Genomic DNA, 16,513 nt, shown 5'->3' with positions numbered 1-16,513 from the left:
CTGGGCTCGCTGGCTCACCCTGCCAGCCCACGGGGCAGGCGCAGGAGAAGCTCTCGTAGTCCTTGGACTCCTTGCACTCGCCGCCGTTTCTGCAGGGCCCGGGGGCACATGGCGCCAGCACCACCTCGCACGTGGCTCCTGAGGGGAAGAGGCGCAGGCGGGGAGCCCCGGCCCGGAGGGTCAACGCCCCACGGCACCGCCGGGCAGAGACCGCTGCGGCCACCACTGCGGGTGGCTCTACCACCAAAGCACGTTTGGTTGCCCCGCAGTGGGGCATACGGTGTGGCACCGGAACCCCCGTGAGCGCCTGGTTGAGTCAGGACCCGAACACGACCCAGATGATCCCCTGCCCCGCGACAGGCTGTGGGGCATGGCCTGGGCCTCAGCCCACCCAAAGCACCAGCAGCAAGGGCTGGGCTGGGACTGATGCCCCCCCAGCGTCACAGGGGCCCGGGACCTGCTCCCAGCCTCACGCCCCCTCCTCGCCTCCTGGTAGCTGAGGGCCCTGCACTGAGCCGGCGGCCTGGGAGCTAGTCCAGGGGCTCTGTGTCAAGGGCAGCGAGTGCCCAACGCAGGAGGCCACTGAACAAAGGCTGTGACAACAGGGGACGAGCCCTCGCTGCCGGGGACACGCCAGCCCCAGCCCCGAGCACGGGCTACTTATCAGGGGAGCGGTGGGTGGGGTGTCAGGACCCCGGGACGGCGATGGGAGTCTGGCTAGACCCCCGTGCGCACCGGGTGGCTTTTCCTCCCTGAAAGCCCTATGCAGGGCTTCCTGTTTACAGCCCACGGGACTGAGTCCTGAGGCCGCGAGGAAGCGTTATCTTCCCCGTGGTCCATTATCTCCCTGGCCCACGGGTGTGATTGTCCAGGGCCTTTCTTTCTATCGGTTTCCACGGCGACCCGGGCAGGCAGGAAATTCGCTAGAGTTTCCGACAATTGTGCAGAGGGAAGCAGGAAGCGGGCAGACGGGAAGCAGGTCAGCACAGGCCGGCTCCTCCCCGCCGGCCCGCCGGCCCCGATGTCAACTTGTCCGAAAGGGACTCGGGTGCGCCCTGGGCGCGGAAGCCCCTGGGCGGCCACCAGGGGAGAGTTTCCTCACCGGTGCGAGAGAGAAAGTCCAGCTCCCCAGCTTTGGTGAAAGAAAACACTGCTCTGGCCATGGGCCGCCCGATGTCATGAGAACCATAGCCATGGGCCCCACCCCGCCCGCCGGGGCCCTCTCAGGACCGCTGGGGGCCACAACCGTCCCCAGTGGCAGCCCCCTCGGCCCATTCCCCGTGGGGCTGGTGGCCCTAGTCGTTGTGGACTTTTATTTTCTAACACTTGGCAAATCTCTTCTAAGGAGGGGACCATATCTCGCGATCCCCTTGGCCAGGCCAGTGGCGGAGGCTGAGACGCCCGGGGACGCGTCTCCCGCCGCTCTCAGCGGGAACAGAAGGCTCCTTGTTTCCCCACACAAAGAGGGCCCGCCATCAAAGGAATCCCTCAGGCCCGGCCAGCGGATGCGGAGGGCGGCCTGGCCGCCAGGGGCCCGAGGCAGCATGGACACTGGGCCGTGGAGGCCAACAGCCCAGGCCCAGCTCCCAGCTCTGCCACCAAGGGGGCCACCTCACCAGATAAAATACTTAGGACCTACTTATACTAAAACTTCCTCCCAGGCACCCGGTATTTTGTGGGCTCATCTGGCAATGACACCTGCCGGGCGAGGCCCTAATGTGGCCAGGCCCAAGTACAGAGCAGAGCCTTCGAGATGCCCGCCGAGCAATGCAGACAAGGCCAGCCCCGGAAGCCACTGCGTACCCCTCGGGCACCGCTCCCGTGGGTGGCCCAGGCCCCGCCCCCAGGCCCCGCCCTCACCTGCGTAGGGCAGGAGACAGTTGCACTTGTACCCAGCCACGTCATCGATACACGTGCCCTGGTTCAGACACGGGTTGGACGCACACTCGTTGATGTTGGTCTGGCAGTTGGGGCCTGGAGAGGGAGGGACAGCAGTCAGTGTGGCCGTCACCCTGGGTGCTGTGGCCAGGTCCCACCTGGTGTGGAGGAAGGGCGCTGCGCTGAGCCTGGGGCCTGGAGTCAACCCCAGCAGGTCTGCACGGCTCCCCCCCCCCACCCAGGGAGGGAGCCGCCACGGGTCGCGGTGGCTGGACCTGTGTCCTGGCTCCGCGCTGCCGTCCTGGGGGGCCCGCTCTGCACCAGGAGCCCCGCCACACTCACCACTGAAGCCTTCCTGGCACGCGCACACGTAGCCGCTGGTCATGTCCTTGCAGGTGCCGCCGTTGACACAGGGGTTCGACTCACACTCGTTGTTGTTGATGTCACAGTTTGCCCCACTCCACCCGGGATCACAGTCACACTTGTACCTGCAGAGGTGACCACACAGCAGCTCAGGTGTGGCCCAAGAGGGGAGGGCCTAGGTGGGGGCACTCCCCGCTCTGCCACCTTCCTATGATCTGACTGGACGGAGGCGCTGGTCCGCTCTGACCCTCGGAGTCCTTTAAACACCTTTAAATAGCCCACCTTGCCCAAGAAGGTGGTGAGGGTTTGTTAAACTAGATTGGGGACAGTGCCCAGTTCAGGGCAGTGGTCAGAAAGCCCTCCACCATTCACTCGCTGTGTGGCCCTGAACAGTGTGCTTACCCTCTCTGTGCCAAATGGGGGCATGGGGTCCCTGCCCATGTCAATGGCCGCATCTAGACAGAGCTGTGTCAGGCACATAGTGGGTGTCAGAAACTAAAAGTGAGCTTCTCTACACTCTAATATTGACGCCACATACGTAGGGGGTTTCCCACGCCACGCAATCCTCCAGCTCTGGGGACACCAGCTGAGTATCCCACAGTTCACTTCTGGCACTAACTACCTGGGGTCAGTGCAGACCCCACAGACAGGGCTCGGTCCCACAAGACCGGCCCCAAGTCAGACAGTAACCTGAAGCGCCAGGTTGTCACCTGTACTTCTGAGCGAACAGCTACGAATCAGACGCCTTCCTTGTGGCCAGAATGGCTCACAAACTCAGGAAAACAGTTTACTTACAAGATTAGTAGTCTATTATAAAAGGTGAAACTCAGGAACAGCCCGATGGAAGAGGTGCACAGGGCCAGGTACAGGGAAGGGCTCAGAGCTGCGCCCGCCACCCCTGCACCTGTTCACCGACACGGAAGCTCTCTGAACTCCTGCACTTTGCATTTTTATGGAGGGTTCCTCGCACAGGCGTGACCCATTTAGGTCACTGGCTGTTGGTGATTACACCCTGCAGCCCCTCTCCCCTCCTTGGAGGTCCGGGTGGGGCTCAAAGATCCAACGCCCTCATCACACAGTTCCCCGGCACCCAGCCTCGTCCTCAGGTGTGCTTGAAAGGGGCTTTGACAAATAACAAGACACTCCTTCCACTTTTATAGATCTGAGTGATCTCAGGAACCAGGACAAAGCCCAGAGCAATCATCTCATCACGCCGCGATGTCACAGAAACCCTGCCTGCGGCCACAGCACATGTGTTTCCCGAGCGCACACTGTGGCCCGCGAGTGCCCGATGGCACATTTCCGGGCACCAACGGCAGATCCGTTCTTGAGGGGCACCCACCCACTCAGCCCGGGGCCCACTGCGGGCCAGGCCGGGGCTTCGCGACGGCCCCTCCCTGGCCCGCCAGCCCCCGAGCAGGCCGCCTCCCTGGGGCAGGGCTCCCGAGGATGCAGGGTGTGGGGCGGCCCCGTACCCGTTGAGGCTGTCCCGGCAGGCCCCATGGATGCAGGGGTTGCTGCTGCACTCGTTGACCTCGGACAGGCAGGTGGGGTCGTGGTAGCCCTCGGGGCAGCGGCAGGTGAAGCCGTTGACGCCGTCCTCGCAGGTGCCGCCGTTGTGACAGGGGTTGTCCGCGCACTCATCGATGTTGATGTGGCACACGCTCCCTGCGGTGGGGGGGGACGGGGCGGCGGCTCAGACACTCACGCCCACCCCCCGGGGGGACAGTGGGTCCCAGCCCTCGGGGCCTCAGTCTCCCCCTCCGTGAAACCCCTCCCCAGGTCCTTCCGAGGCACAAACGCCCACCCACACGAACTCCCCTCCCCGGGCCCGGGGCCGAGCTGGCCGGTGAGGGCTGAGGTTCAGGACACCCTGGACACCCTCAGGGCAGAGGGCCGTGGAGGGCAGCACGTGTGCCGGGAGCCGGCTCTGACCAGGAACGAGAGCCTCAGGGATGCCCGTCCGGTGCCGGCCGGAGCCCCGATCCTTCCGTGGTCTCTGCCACCGTTGCCAAAGCTGGTGGTCTGACAGCTGGGCCCTGGGCGGTGGGCGGCCTACACCATCCTGCCCCCACGGTCCCCAGACCTGGCCCATCCCGGAGACCCTGAGGTGCGAGCACAGCCTGGGCCCCCGAGGCGAGGCCGTGACGAGGGCCGGGGGGACAGAGCCCTGCGGGTCCCCGAGCGGCTCACCCGTGTAGCCCGGCTCACACACACACTCGTAGCCGTCAATCTTGTCCAGACATGTGCCCGAGTCACAGGGGTTGCTGGCACAGTCGTCCAGGTTGATCTCACAGTTGGGGCCTGGCGGTGGGAGACAAGAGGTGGTCAGCTCCTGCCCCGCCCCCAGCCCCCCAGTCACAGCCCCGGCCAGGCACCTGTGGTCCCCTTGAGGCAGAAGCAGAGGTAGGCATTGTCGCGGTCCTGGCAGGTGCCCCCGTGGCGGCAAGGCTGGCTGTGGCATTCATTGATGTTGGTCTCGCAGTGGTGGCCCGTGTAGCCCGGCCGGCACAGGCAGGTGAAGGTGGCAACGCCGTCCTTGCAGGACCCGTAGTGACAGGGGTCGGGGTCGCACTCGTCAATGTCCACCTCACAGTGGGGCCCTGTGTAGCCTGCAGGGCGGGGGCTGAGAAGCTAAGTGGGGCTGCTCCCTGGGCACGCGGCCGTCCCATCCCAGGACGCCACCAGCCAACCCAGGGTCACTTGCGCTCCCGCCGGGGGAGACTGGGGATGTCTGGGGATGTCCCCCACTGCCCGGGTCAAAGCCTCACCTTGCTCTTGGCCCCTGGACCAGAGGCCCCAGAATGAGGGGTCACCTTCCCAGCCTCAGCTCCCGGCTGTTCCCCTTCCCTGGACCCTACACGCCTGCTTTTCCTCCCCCCGCTCAGCCTGGCAGGCGGGCGGCCCCGCACCTTCTGTGCACACGCAGGTGTAGGTGTTGGGCCCGTCCAGGCACTTGGCGCCATTCCTGCAGGGCGTGCTTGCACACTCGTCCACGTCGTACTGGCACAGGTGCCCGGTGAAGCCTGCAGCCGGGGAGAGGGACGGCGGTCAGACACGACGGGCGCAGCGGCCCCACAGCCAGCCAAGGGCAGGGAGTGCCTGGGAGGGCCCCTTGAGAGTGCTTTGGCCGGGGCTGGGCCAACCCCCCATTCTCTTCTCGGCCCCTTTCAGCTCCTGCCTTTCGGGTCACACGCCTCCCGCTCCCTCATACAGGGGCCTCTGCCCCAGACTGACTCCGGTTGCTATGGCTACAGCCTCGTCGGGCTGAGAATCAGGTTCCCGGCTCGGTGTCTAGAGCAGCTGATTTGCATCTCGGGAGATCCAAGGCTCTGACCCACGACACCTCCCCGGGCCCGGCGTCCCCCAGCCCCCAGCCCTCCCCTGGGACAGACTCGGGCTTCCAAAGGCTCCTTAGGCCCTCCTGGGCATCATGTCCACCGCAGGCTGGCAGAGACGGGCAGCCAGGGCAGGCTAGACCTCCTCCTGTCGAGGTCCCTCAGGGGTCGGCGAGCACACTGCTGCTCCCAGGGACCCGCCAGCAGGAAGGAGGGTCTCTGGGTCCCGGGCTCCGCAGCAAGGTCGGGGGCCAGGACCCCCTGCCCAACCCAGCCTTGCCCATTGGGGGAAGCCTGAAAACACCCCACCCGCTCCCGAGGTGAAAGTCAGCCGTCTCCCACCCAGCCCTTGGGGGACCCAACCCGGCAGCCCTCAGGGACAGCGGGGTGCTCCCGCGCGGGGGGCGCGGCTGGGGCCAGCCTCACCTGTGGGACACTCGCACACGAACTCGTTGATCTTGTCTAGGCAGCGGCCGTTCTGGAGGCAGGGGCTGCTGGCACACTCGTCCGTGTTCACCTCGCAGTGCACGCCCTCGTAGCCTGGGGGAGGGGGCGGTCAAGGGGTGCAGGGGACCGTGACCCACCTGGGCGGCCCTCACCACAGCTGAGGGCTCGGGATGCCCCCCCCACACCTGCTCCCCGGGGTTGACCCAGCTGCCCAGCTCTGGCCTCCTCTCCGCTGTGCCCCACGGGCCTGGCTCGGTCTCCCCAGATACCCGCTGGGGCCGCGGCCTGGGTGAGCACGGAGGCCGGGGGGCAGAGGAGATGCGGCCGGGGTGCTCGCTGGGGTCCGTCGGCCTTGACACGGCTTCCCCACCCCCGGCTGTCAGGCGGCACCCCTGACGTTCGGGCAGGAGGCTGGCCGCGTACCGGGCATGCAGATGCACTGGAACTCCCCAATCTGGTCCAGGCAGGTGGCGTCGTTCTGACACGGGTTCGACACGCACTCGTTGACGTCGATCTCGCAGCGTGGGCCGGTGTAGCCCTGCAGACACTGGCACTCGAAGGAGCCCAGCGTGTTGATGCACTTGCCCGCGTGCTCACAGGGGTTGGCGCCTGGGGGTGGGCGGGCACGGCGCAGTGAGGGGCTGCTCCGGGAGCCCTGGCCTCCAGAACCTCCCCCATCAGACTATTTCCACCAGGTTCCCCAGCGCCCTGGCTGCCCCCTCGGCCGCCCGTACCCAGCGAGCACTCGTCCACATCCTGGCTGCAGGCCGGCCCCGTGTAGCCCGAGGGGCAGGTGCAGATGGCCTTGCCGTTGACGGGGTTGGTGTCGCAGTTGGAGCCCTCGTTGCAGGGGTTGCTGATGCAGGCGTCGTTGAGGTGGCACAGCAGACCTGGACACGGGCGGCGGTGGTCAGCCGAGGCGCTGCCCCCTGGCCTGGGGACGCGGGCTGCCCACAGCCGGGGTCCACCCCCGCCTGGCTACCCAGGGAGGGCCCCGCCCACACTGTGCCACTGCTAGTGACCCTGTGGAGCGTCCCATGACGCCCGAGTCACTCCAGGAGGTTCGCTGCCAGCAGCCCTGACGGCAGGCAACGCCCCAGCCCCGCCAGCCCCTTCACCCCAGAAAGGCCCCTTTTGGGGTCACCCTCACGGGCCCCGCAAAGCTGCAGTCCGTGTGTCTGCACAAGGCCACGGACACGAGCCCTGACCCGAGGGGACCCACCGCCGGGCGAGGGCAGCGAGAACCCGCCTCGTCGGCGCTCACCCGTGCGGCCGTGGGGACACTCGCAGTAGAAGGAGGCCACGCGGTCGTGGCAGGTGGCACCGTGGAAGCAGGAGGCACTGGCGCAGTCATCGATGTTCTCGCTGCAGTCCTCGCCTGTCCAGCCATTGACGCACACGCAGTTGTAGCCGCCGTGGGCATTGTGGCAGGTCCCGCCGTTCTGGCAGGCGTTAGGCATGAGCTGGCACTCGTCCACATCCTCGGTGCAGTGCTGACCTGTGGGGGCCGGGACCGTCGGGCCAGGCGGCGCCTCCAGACCCTCCCCCTCGGGGCGCAGGGCCCCCTCCACCAGGAAGCCTTCCCTCATGACTCCTCCACCTGCCGCCAGCCTGAATCACTCCTTCCCCTGCACCCCTGGCGCCAGAGGGGGCTCTCATCTGGCTGCCGTGCGGGCACAGGTGCACTGGGGTCCACGCTCGTCTGTGGGCGGGGCCGGCGTCCTACCGGCCAGCGTCCCCGTGTCCTGCCCAGCAGCTGGGCTCAAACTGGGGACCTGATTCTGGCTCAGGGCTGCCCGGGGCCAGGCTGCAAATGGCCCGCACAGACCAGCTGCTGCCACATCTGTGCTGGCTGCTGGGGCGGAGGCCTGAGAGCCCCGCGGCGGGGCAGCCCCTGGTCACTCCGGAATCCCTCCCGGCCTGGACCAGGTTCTCGGCCCCCCTCTGGCCCGCCACATGCGTGTGCTCCAGCAGTGGTGGTGCCCACCCAGGCCTCCCCGTGCATGCACCTGTCCACTCCGGGGGGCAGCGGCAGTTGTAAGTGTTCACGCCGTCCACGCAGGCGCCTCCGTTCTTGCAGTTGTTTCCTGGACAGTCGTCAATGTTTGCCTCGCAGTTCTGGCCGGTGAAGCCTGTGTGGCAGGGGGGAGCCGGGGGCCCGGTCAAGCCTCCCCACAGGGCTGGGCAGCGCGCGTCCCGGCCCTCACCTTCCCTGCCATGCTCAACCTGGCCTCTGGCACCTTCCTGGCTGCACCCACGACACCCTACTCTGGACAGAGAGCTGTCCCTCCATGGCCTACCCTGTGATGCCCGCTGCCTCACAACCCTCGGGGGTCCACGCCCCACCCTTCCCACTCCTGTGACCAGGACAGGCGACACACTCCTCTCTAAGGAATCATTCTGTAAAGAGCCGGCTGAACAGACAGGGACTCGGGATTACAGGGTTCTAGAGGTTCTGCTGTAAAAGACGTTCTGTGTAGTGGCTCCAGTAACTGGGCGCCGTCTGCTGGCTCGCCCCACGCTGGGGGTTCTCTGCAACACCCCCGTGTGTGGCCACAGACACCCCGCCTTGCAGGGGCTGCATTGGGCCCGGGGGGCGCCCCAAGCAGGGAACCGGGGCGGGGAGACAGTGGGACCCAGGTGGGCAGTCCTGGGGGGGCTGCAGGTGTGGCTCCTGGCTTCCCAGGAACAGAGGCGCGGGCAGGGCCCACATCCTCCCCCAGCCTGGGCCCACCTCTGCAGCACCAACTCCGTGGCCAGCCAGTTAGCTATTAATCCATTCAACTCCCGCTGGTTCAATAATCAACCCAGAAAGGGGCGTCTGGCAATAGCCCAACCTGCAGCCAGTTACTGATTAATGCTCCTCCCGGGGTGCCTTTGGACTCCCTCCTGCCCCTCCCTCTGAGGCCCCCGCACGGGAGCCCCGAGCCCTCACTCCAGACCCCCTTGTATGCGGTGGGCCGGAAGCGCTGCTTCTCCCTGGCCTTGGAGGGTGAGTTCTAAAGCGGGCTGGGTCTCACCTCACCCCCACCAGGTGGGGCCACACCTGCCCCAGGTGTGCAGCATCCGCTGGCTGGCCCCCCACTCCGCCCACCTCCACAGCCCCGCTTGACCCACGTGGCTAGACACAAGGTCCCAGGCCTGGGGTCCCACAACCACCAAGAAGGCATTTGAGCCCAGAGCCGGGAGGCACGCCTGGCCCAGCCCCCTGTGGACAGCTGAGCAGCCCAGCCGGGCGGCCAGCAGCGCCGCGGCAGGCAGGCGGCGAGGGGAGCGCCACTGACGCAGGAAGTGCATGCGCCCGGCGTCTGCACGCAGAGGCGGCCGCTGCAGTGACAAGGCCCGGGGCTCATGGACGGTGGGCGGGCAGAGCACTTCCTCTTTGCAGGGGCCGAGCTGGGCTGTGGCAGCATGGGGGCTGGGGCGACCCTCAGCTCACCCCTGGGTCCGCCAGACCCTGGGCTCCCCTCTAGCACCCAAACCTCATCCCGCCCCCCTCCTGAAACACCCTTCCCTTCCTCGTTCCTGCCTAACCGCCTAACCGCCAGTGCGCAGACGACAGACGAGAGCTCTTCAAACCTCTTTGTCGTTACCAGTATTTTTAGATCACCGGCAGCAAAACTGACTCAGATGAAAACTACAGTGGCAAGTGTGGGACACACAACAGGGACAGTGGAGCTGCTGGGGGGTGGGGGGCTGTGCCCGCCACTGTCGCCCCATTGGTGGGAGACCAGCGGGGCCAGGAGGAAGGGCCACCACGGCGGCAAGTGACGCGTAAGCCCCAGCCCCACCTCGGGGACACAGGGGAAGCCCGGGGGCCGCACGAGGGAGGGTGCTCCCTGCTGCCGTGGAGAGTTCTGTAACGTGCACGTGGTCCCAGGGAGCTCAAGATTCGGGGGTTCCTGAGTGGCCTGGAGAAGGCTGGCGGCAGGGGAGGAGCATCGGGGGTCATGGGCCCAGCCGTCTGGTCACAGCGGACCCGTCCGCGGGCAGAAGTGGGTGGGCAGGTGCCTAATGGGTGGCCCCCATTCCAGCCCCGCCCCTACACCACATCCAAGGCTGCCTTCCAATCGCCCACGCCCAGTGGACGTCCAACCCCAGGCCCAGCCAGCCCCGCTCCAGCCCTGTGCTCCCTCCGCCCTGGGCACCCCCCGCCCTCCCACCAGGCAGGGGGAGCACGGCCACCCCCAGCAGGGGGCAGCGAGCGGTACCTGGCAGGCAGGCGCATTCGTGGGCGGTGTCCCCCGTGGGGCGGCAGGTGCCCCCGTTCTGGCAGGGGGAGGGGCTGCAGGGCACGTAGGGCAGCTCGCAGTGGGGGCCGGTGTGGGTGGCGCGGCAGGCGCAGCGGTAGGAGCCGACCTCATTGTGGCAGGTGCCACCGTGGTGGCAGAGCCCGGGGTTCTGGCTGCACTCGTTGACGTCCTGCCTGCAGGTGGGGCCGTGGAAGCCGGGTGGGCAGCCGCAGATGTACGAGGCCTCGAAGGGCAGGCACTGGCCCCCGTTGGCACAGGGGTTGGAGGCGCAGGGGTCCGCCTGCTGGCATGTCTTCCCTGGCGGGGGAGGGGCGAAGGGGGTCAGCCAGCCTCCCTGCTCCCCGCGCCAGGCTGTCCCAAGAGCCGGGGGCGGCCTCCAGGCACCACGGAGGTGCCCGCCGGGGATGGGCCCCACGGCGTCGGCTCCTGACACCTCAGGACCCTGACAGCTTAGGGGCTGAGTGACCGTCGCAGGATGCACGGCGGCAGGTGCCCCTCCAGAGCCCGTGTTCTTAAACTCTGGTGCCCGCAGTGACGTCACGGCTCCTGAAGGGGGGCCTGCACTCCTGGCAGGAGGGAGGTGGGAGTGTCCCCTTTGCTCACAGAGGCTGGCAGGGGTGGGGCCCTCCAGGGCTGGAGAGGGGCGTGGGGACCCTCCGGGGGGGGGGGGGCTCTGCGCCACTTCTGGATCACGGACCCCAACGGCCGAGCAGGGCCCTCCCCAGCCACACAGACGGGCCGGCAACTGCTGTGCGGGCAGCTGGGGGAGGGCCGGGGCCTGCCCACCCCTCTCGAGCGCCACAGCCGCGTCTCCCGCCGGCGTCCTCACCTGACCAGCCCGGGGGGCAGAGGCACTTGTACTCGGTGAGAGTCAGCAAGTCGCAGGTGCCGCCGTTGAGGCAGGGGCTGGCGAGGCAGGCATGGTCGCGGGGCGTCAGGCACAGCGGCCCCGAGAGGCCCAGGCGGCAGCGGCAGGCGTAGTCCACAAGGCCGTCGCGCTCCACCGTGTGGCACGTCCCGCCGTTCTTGCAGGGGGCGCTGAGGCAGGGGTTGGGCGCCTGGCATCGCTGGCCCGCAAAGGCTCCGCTGCAGCTGCGGCAGACACACCGGGGCGGTGAGTGCCCGCTCCCCAGCCAGCCGCCCGCCACCAGCCCCGGCGTCGGTGGCGCCCCACCCCGGGCAGCGGGCACAGCCGGGTGAGGCCCCGCGAGGAGAGAGGGGAAGTTCTGGCACCAGAGGGGGCGGGGGGTGCCCAATATCACTAGTGTGCCAAACGCCACTGACCCGTACGCTTTTCAGTGGTTAATTTTATATTAAGTGAATTTCACCTCCATAAAGAAAAGTGATTATGTTAATTGGAGAAACTAGAGACCAGAGTGTTCGGTGAGCGCCGGCGTAGGTTTCAGAACTCACGGGGGCACCTGTCTGCACCCTGGCAAGCCACCGAGAAGGGGACCACACGGCAGACACGGCCGTTCTCTGCCGAGGGGAACAGCGCTCGGTAAAATCTTTAGTTTCGGGGGGCTGTCTGCTTTCTCTCCTCTTCAGCTTTTCGGTAATGAACGTGCGTTATTTGGTTAATAAAAGAGTTCACAGCTTTTTTTCTTTCAACATCAATAGGATAGCAAACGTGGAAACGACTGCCAACACGACGTGGCCTGGCTTCCCGTTTTCTTCGCGACCTGGAGTTCTTTGTCAGGGGTCTGATGCGTTGGGGGCCGTGCTGGTCAGCACCCATCCCCACCCACACATAGCACCCAGACACGGCTTTTCCATTGTGCGGGGGTCAAGGCTTCACGACAGAGGTCCACGCAACGCCAGCCAGGAGCAGAGGCGCCCGCTGCCCGGCTGGAGAAGCCGGGGTCCAGGAGGACCACCGCTCTGGCAGGCCGGCATGCTCCCCGGGTACTCACTGCCCAGGCTGTGACTGGGGCAGGGGAGGCAGGTTGCCGCCCTCCTGGTGCCAGGCCTGGGGCCACGCGTTCCCTGCAGGGAAGGGCTCAGCGCCTGCCATCCCCACCCCAGGGCCCCCCTCAGCCACCTGTCGCCTCGGCTTCTGGGGGCTGGGCCATAAACTGCCCCTGTGAGGTCACCTCGCGGCCTTGCACTCGAGGAAAAATCTCAGGAAAGGCTCTGGGACCAGCCAGGCATCACTCTTCCCAGCGGCAACGCCCCCAGCCTGCAGCAGCCTGAGAAGGCGGCCCCAACGCTGGGCCCACAGCTCTGGGCACCTGTGGGCGGAGCCTCCTCCCGCCTGGCGGGGCAGCAGGGGGTGCTGCCAGGAGCCTGGGCTCCCCTGGATGAAGAGAGGGCCCTCCTGAGCCCGGACCGTCCCACTTTCCAGAGCCCACCAGAACCCCTGCCCCCGACAAATGCCAGCCCCCGCCTCCCTCCCCACCTGCCTGCCCCGGGGGCTAAAAGCAAAGTTGCACAGGGAAGAAGGGGAGGGGCGGCCCCTGGAGAGGCCCTTCCCCAGGGTTGGCGGTGGCGGTTTCGGGCAGCCGGGGTCTGTGCGTTTCTCAGCAGCTGGGCTGCTCCCCTGTCCCCGTGGCCTGGGAGGCATCTGTCTCCCTGAAGCCTTTTATCTGTGGCTGTGGCTTGGGTAGGGCCGGCGGGGAGGACGCGAAATGGCCACTCCGGCCCACCATCTGCTGCCAGAAGCCGAAAGTCCCAAACCAACTGGCTTAAAGAAAACCAGCTGCCCTCTGGGAGGGGTCCGGGGGAGGTAACTCAGGCCCGAGCCAGCCCGCTCAGGGAGCGGGGAGTGGCTGGCTCCTCGCGAGGGGCACAGACCCCAGCACGTGGCCCCCGTGCCGCTGGCGCCCTGGCACCTTGGCTCCTGCAAGGCCACACCCCAGAGCCTGGGGAAGGCGGTGTGACCCCCACTATGCGTGGATCCAGTTACAGCCCGCCCGGTTCCGGCCCGAGCGGCACTGGGAACCCAGAGCCCTGGGGGTGGGAGGGGGGAGACCCAAGAGGCAGCACCTCCGCCACCTCTCAATGCCCTCCATTGTCAGGCGGGAGCTGGCCGCGGCTCCCACTTGGAGAAAAGGCTCTTTTTTCCTCCCCAGCTACTGACGGAGCAGGCAGGCGGTGGGTGCTGCGCTGAGGGTGCCTGGTCATCGAAGCGGGATGGGAGCCAGTCCTGTCCACGCCTCCCTCTCGCCTCGGGGCCCTGCCCCCAACCCGCCAGCTCCAAGGGGAGGGAAGCCCACCCGCACGGGCGAGATGAGGCGGGCCCGCCCCACGGCTTTCAGGGGAATCCACACGAGGCTGCCCAGCACCGTCCTTCTCGTAGGCGAGGCCTCCATCATTGGTCCCGGGGGTGGGGGCGGGCACCCCGGGGCCTGCCACCACTGGAGCAGTTCCCTGCTCAGCCGTGTTCCCAAGTGGACCAGAAGGGCCCACTCGGAGGCACAACCCCACACCCTCCAGCCATGGGGCAGTGTGCCCCCGAACCAACCCCCCTCCGTCCCATCCTGAGTGGGGAGCCTAACGTGGAGGACTGTGGGAGAATCCGCCTGGACCGGGGGCATCCCGGCCAGTAAGGCCGTATCATGCTGGGCCGGCAAGAGGGAAAACGCACCCAGTAAATCAGGCGTCGGCCGCGCGAACAAAGGGCGGCTGGGGAGCAGGTGCGCCTGTGGCTGGGTACGCGGGCAGCAGCTGCTGTCGGCCGGGCGCGGCGGCCGCCAACCCAGTGGGCGGGGCAGGAGCCAGGGAGGCCCCTCTGTGGGAGAAGGCGGCAGCTGAGGGGCCCATTGTCCTCCCCACTCCCGCCCAGGCCTGGTGGACGCTGCCGTGAAGGCATGCTGCCCATCCGGGCCGGCTCCGGGGCTGGGCCCAGGCCTGGCCACCGTCCACCAGCACCCCAGCCAGGGGATGGGCAGGGCCAGAGGGAGGGGCAGCCTCCGGGGGTGGGACTGCCGAGGCAGGTGCTTCGTGGGGTGTGAGGTACGATCAGGGTCTGGCCAGGAGCCTCGGCTGGGAGGGAGGAAGCCCTGCCAGGCGGGCAGGGTCTGGGCCTGGGGGGTGGTGGGGGGTGGCAGAGCAGCTTTCAGCCGCTCCCCAGCGCCCTCCCCCCCCCGAGTCCTGTCCCTGCTCTGGCCAGCCTCCAGCCATGCCCCCTCTGTCCCCTGGACCTGTCTGCACCTCTCTCCTACCCTGGCTGCAGTGCTGGGCTTCCTGGGAGGCACCCACGGCACCGACCCGTCCCTAAGCAGGCGGAAGGCCCGTGAGGCTGCCCAGACACGGGCGAGGCCACCAGCGCCAGCGAGCAAGGCCTCTCGGCCATTCTGTCCCCGACACCTGTCCTGGCAGGTCAGTGTAAGTGCCCGGCGGGGACAGGTGCCCGGGCTCGGAGAGGGAAGCCACACCCAACACCTGCCGTGCGATTCCAGGCCAGGGGCCGTCGGGGGCGTGTGGAGAACCCGAGACAGGGGCGGGGGGGGCACGAGCCTCCTGCAGACGGGATAGGACCCACCCCTGGCAGCCGGGGCCCACGATGGCTCCCCGTGCCTTGCTCCCCTCCGGAAGGAGGTCACCCCAGCACCTGCCCCTCTGCTGGCCTTCTCTCCCACCCACACACAACCTGGCCATCTGGCCGGGGTGACCTGTCCTGGCCCCACCTGGCCAGCGGCAGGTGAGTGACAGGTGGGGCTGCAGAGGGGCCGGCTCCCCCCACAGCGGCTCTGCCCGCACCCACCCCCACCCCCACCCCCGGAGGAGCGCCAAATGGCCGTGGTCCCACCGGCCTGGAGCTCTGTGTCCACTGTGCTGCTCGGCCCTCCCTGCCACACCCCGCCAGCCAGCGCCGCTCCATAGAAATGCAAGCCCAGAAAGAAACATCCCGACGCAGATGTTGCCTCGACCTTTCACCCTTTCACCCTTTCACCCGGGACTAATTCTAAATTGTGCTGTTTTCCTTTCTAAGTTAAGCAGGCCATCTGCTGCCCCCAGGGGACAGATGACAGCTCCCTCCTCCCCTCAGTTCCAAGGGGGAGGGACTCAGTACTGAGGAGGGATTTACTCAGTTCTGCCCTCAAGGAGTTTACGGTCCAGTGGGGCAGAGCCAGGGGTGAGCACGGGCCCTGCACCCTGGCCGGGACGGGAGGTGGGGGGGGGGGGCAGGGGATCAGTGATGTGCCGCTGGCCTCCTTCCTTCTGCAGGAGGGACAGAGGTGCCCCAGGGAGGGCCATCCTGGGGGCTCCCCCAATGGATGGGTGAGACACAGTTCGGTCAAAGGGACTTTGGGGGCCGAGAGGGGCCTCCGTCCGCTCTGCCAGCCCCGGCTCTGCAGTGTGCCCCGCCTGCCCGGGCCTCGGCTTCCTGTGAGTGCGGGGAGGGGGTCGAGGGGACTGCGTGGGCTCACAGAAGGCCCCACGCAGAGGCAACCTGGCCATGTGGGCAGAGGAGACTCTCGCTCTAGCCAGCACTAATGGATTTGATCTGCACGCAATTCACCGATGTGTCTCTGGAAACATGTTCGCTGCACCAAGGGAGGTGCGCCTGTTTAAGGAAAGCCGTGAGGGACACAGGGCTCCCCAGGCACAGAGGGCCCCCCCCCACCCCACGCTGCCTGGGGGCCAGGGTGTGCAGGACGAGCTTGTAACCCCGGCCGGAGGCCACATCTGCAGGGCCCGGAGCCTGCACCCCGAAGGTGGGCAGGGGCTGTGCCACCCACCACAGAAAGGGACAGCTCTGTGGGTCCCTGGGCCCTGGCCCCCCAGGCAGGCAGCCTGCATCCCGAGCCCCAGGGGGAAGGAGCCCCCGGCTGATTGCAGCCATCCTGTTCTCACCTGGCTCCACCTGGCTCTGGAGTAGCAGGGAAGGCAGACTCCCCGTGCCCGCCCCTGGGACAGCCCCTCCACCAGCGTCCGTTCCAGCCCATCTTCCCGCCACCTCTGAAGTCCAAAGTTTCCTCTGGCCGCAGAGGGCAGCATGGTTACTCACAAGCAACAAAGGTGTGTGTGGGGAGGTGTTACCCTTCCCAAACACCCACCCCCAAGCTGGGGGCCACCAAGCTGCCTGCTCCCAGGGAGGCCGAGTCAGGACCTGGGGTCCCGTCCCCAAGTTGTGGGTCCCACAGCCGAAGGCCCTCCCACCCCATAGCCTGGCCCAGCTCTGCCTGCAGTGGGTTCCGGCCGAGAAGCCCTTTCCCCACACCAGCACAGCCTCCTCTCACAGGCTTTCTGCCCAGGAGCCTCCAACCCAGTGTCACCAGGGCCCCTGAT

General features: G+C 67.3%; 1 protein-coding gene across 1 annotated transcript in view; it reads right to left on the bottom strand.

The window, feature by feature from the left end:
• The window catches only part of NOTCH1 (notch receptor 1), a 45,571-nt gene that overhangs the window by 14,319 nt on the left and 14,739 nt on the right, over window positions 1-16,513 (bottom strand). The window contains exons 3-16 of the mRNA XM_082843412.1: window positions 11,109-11,371; window positions 10,238-10,576; window positions 8,036-8,158; window positions 7,291-7,524; window positions 6,761-6,916; window positions 6,450-6,635; window positions 6,006-6,119; window positions 5,154-5,267; window positions 4,620-4,853; window positions 4,435-4,545; window positions 3,717-3,909; window positions 2,221-2,366; window positions 1,861-1,974; window positions 19-138 (exon numbers count right to left, since the gene is read on the bottom strand). Of these exons, the coding sequence (XP_082699538.1) occupies window positions 19-138; window positions 1,861-1,974; window positions 2,221-2,366; window positions 3,717-3,909; window positions 4,435-4,545; window positions 4,620-4,853; window positions 5,154-5,267; window positions 6,006-6,119; window positions 6,450-6,635; window positions 6,761-6,916; window positions 7,291-7,524; window positions 8,036-8,158; window positions 10,238-10,576; window positions 11,109-11,371 (2,447 nt within the window). The remainder of the gene's footprint in view (window positions 1-18; window positions 139-1,860; window positions 1,975-2,220; window positions 2,367-3,716; window positions 3,910-4,434; window positions 4,546-4,619; window positions 4,854-5,153; window positions 5,268-6,005; window positions 6,120-6,449; window positions 6,636-6,760; window positions 6,917-7,290; window positions 7,525-8,035; window positions 8,159-10,237; window positions 10,577-11,108; window positions 11,372-16,513) is intronic.

Source organism: Leucopleurus acutus, assembly GCF_964270905.1.
Source record: "Leucopleurus acutus genome assembly, chromosome: 7".
In the NCBI taxonomy this organism is placed as follows: Eukaryota; Metazoa; Chordata; class Mammalia; order Artiodactyla; family Delphinidae; genus Leucopleurus; species Leucopleurus acutus.
This window is presented reverse-complemented; position numbering and strand designations above follow the sequence as displayed.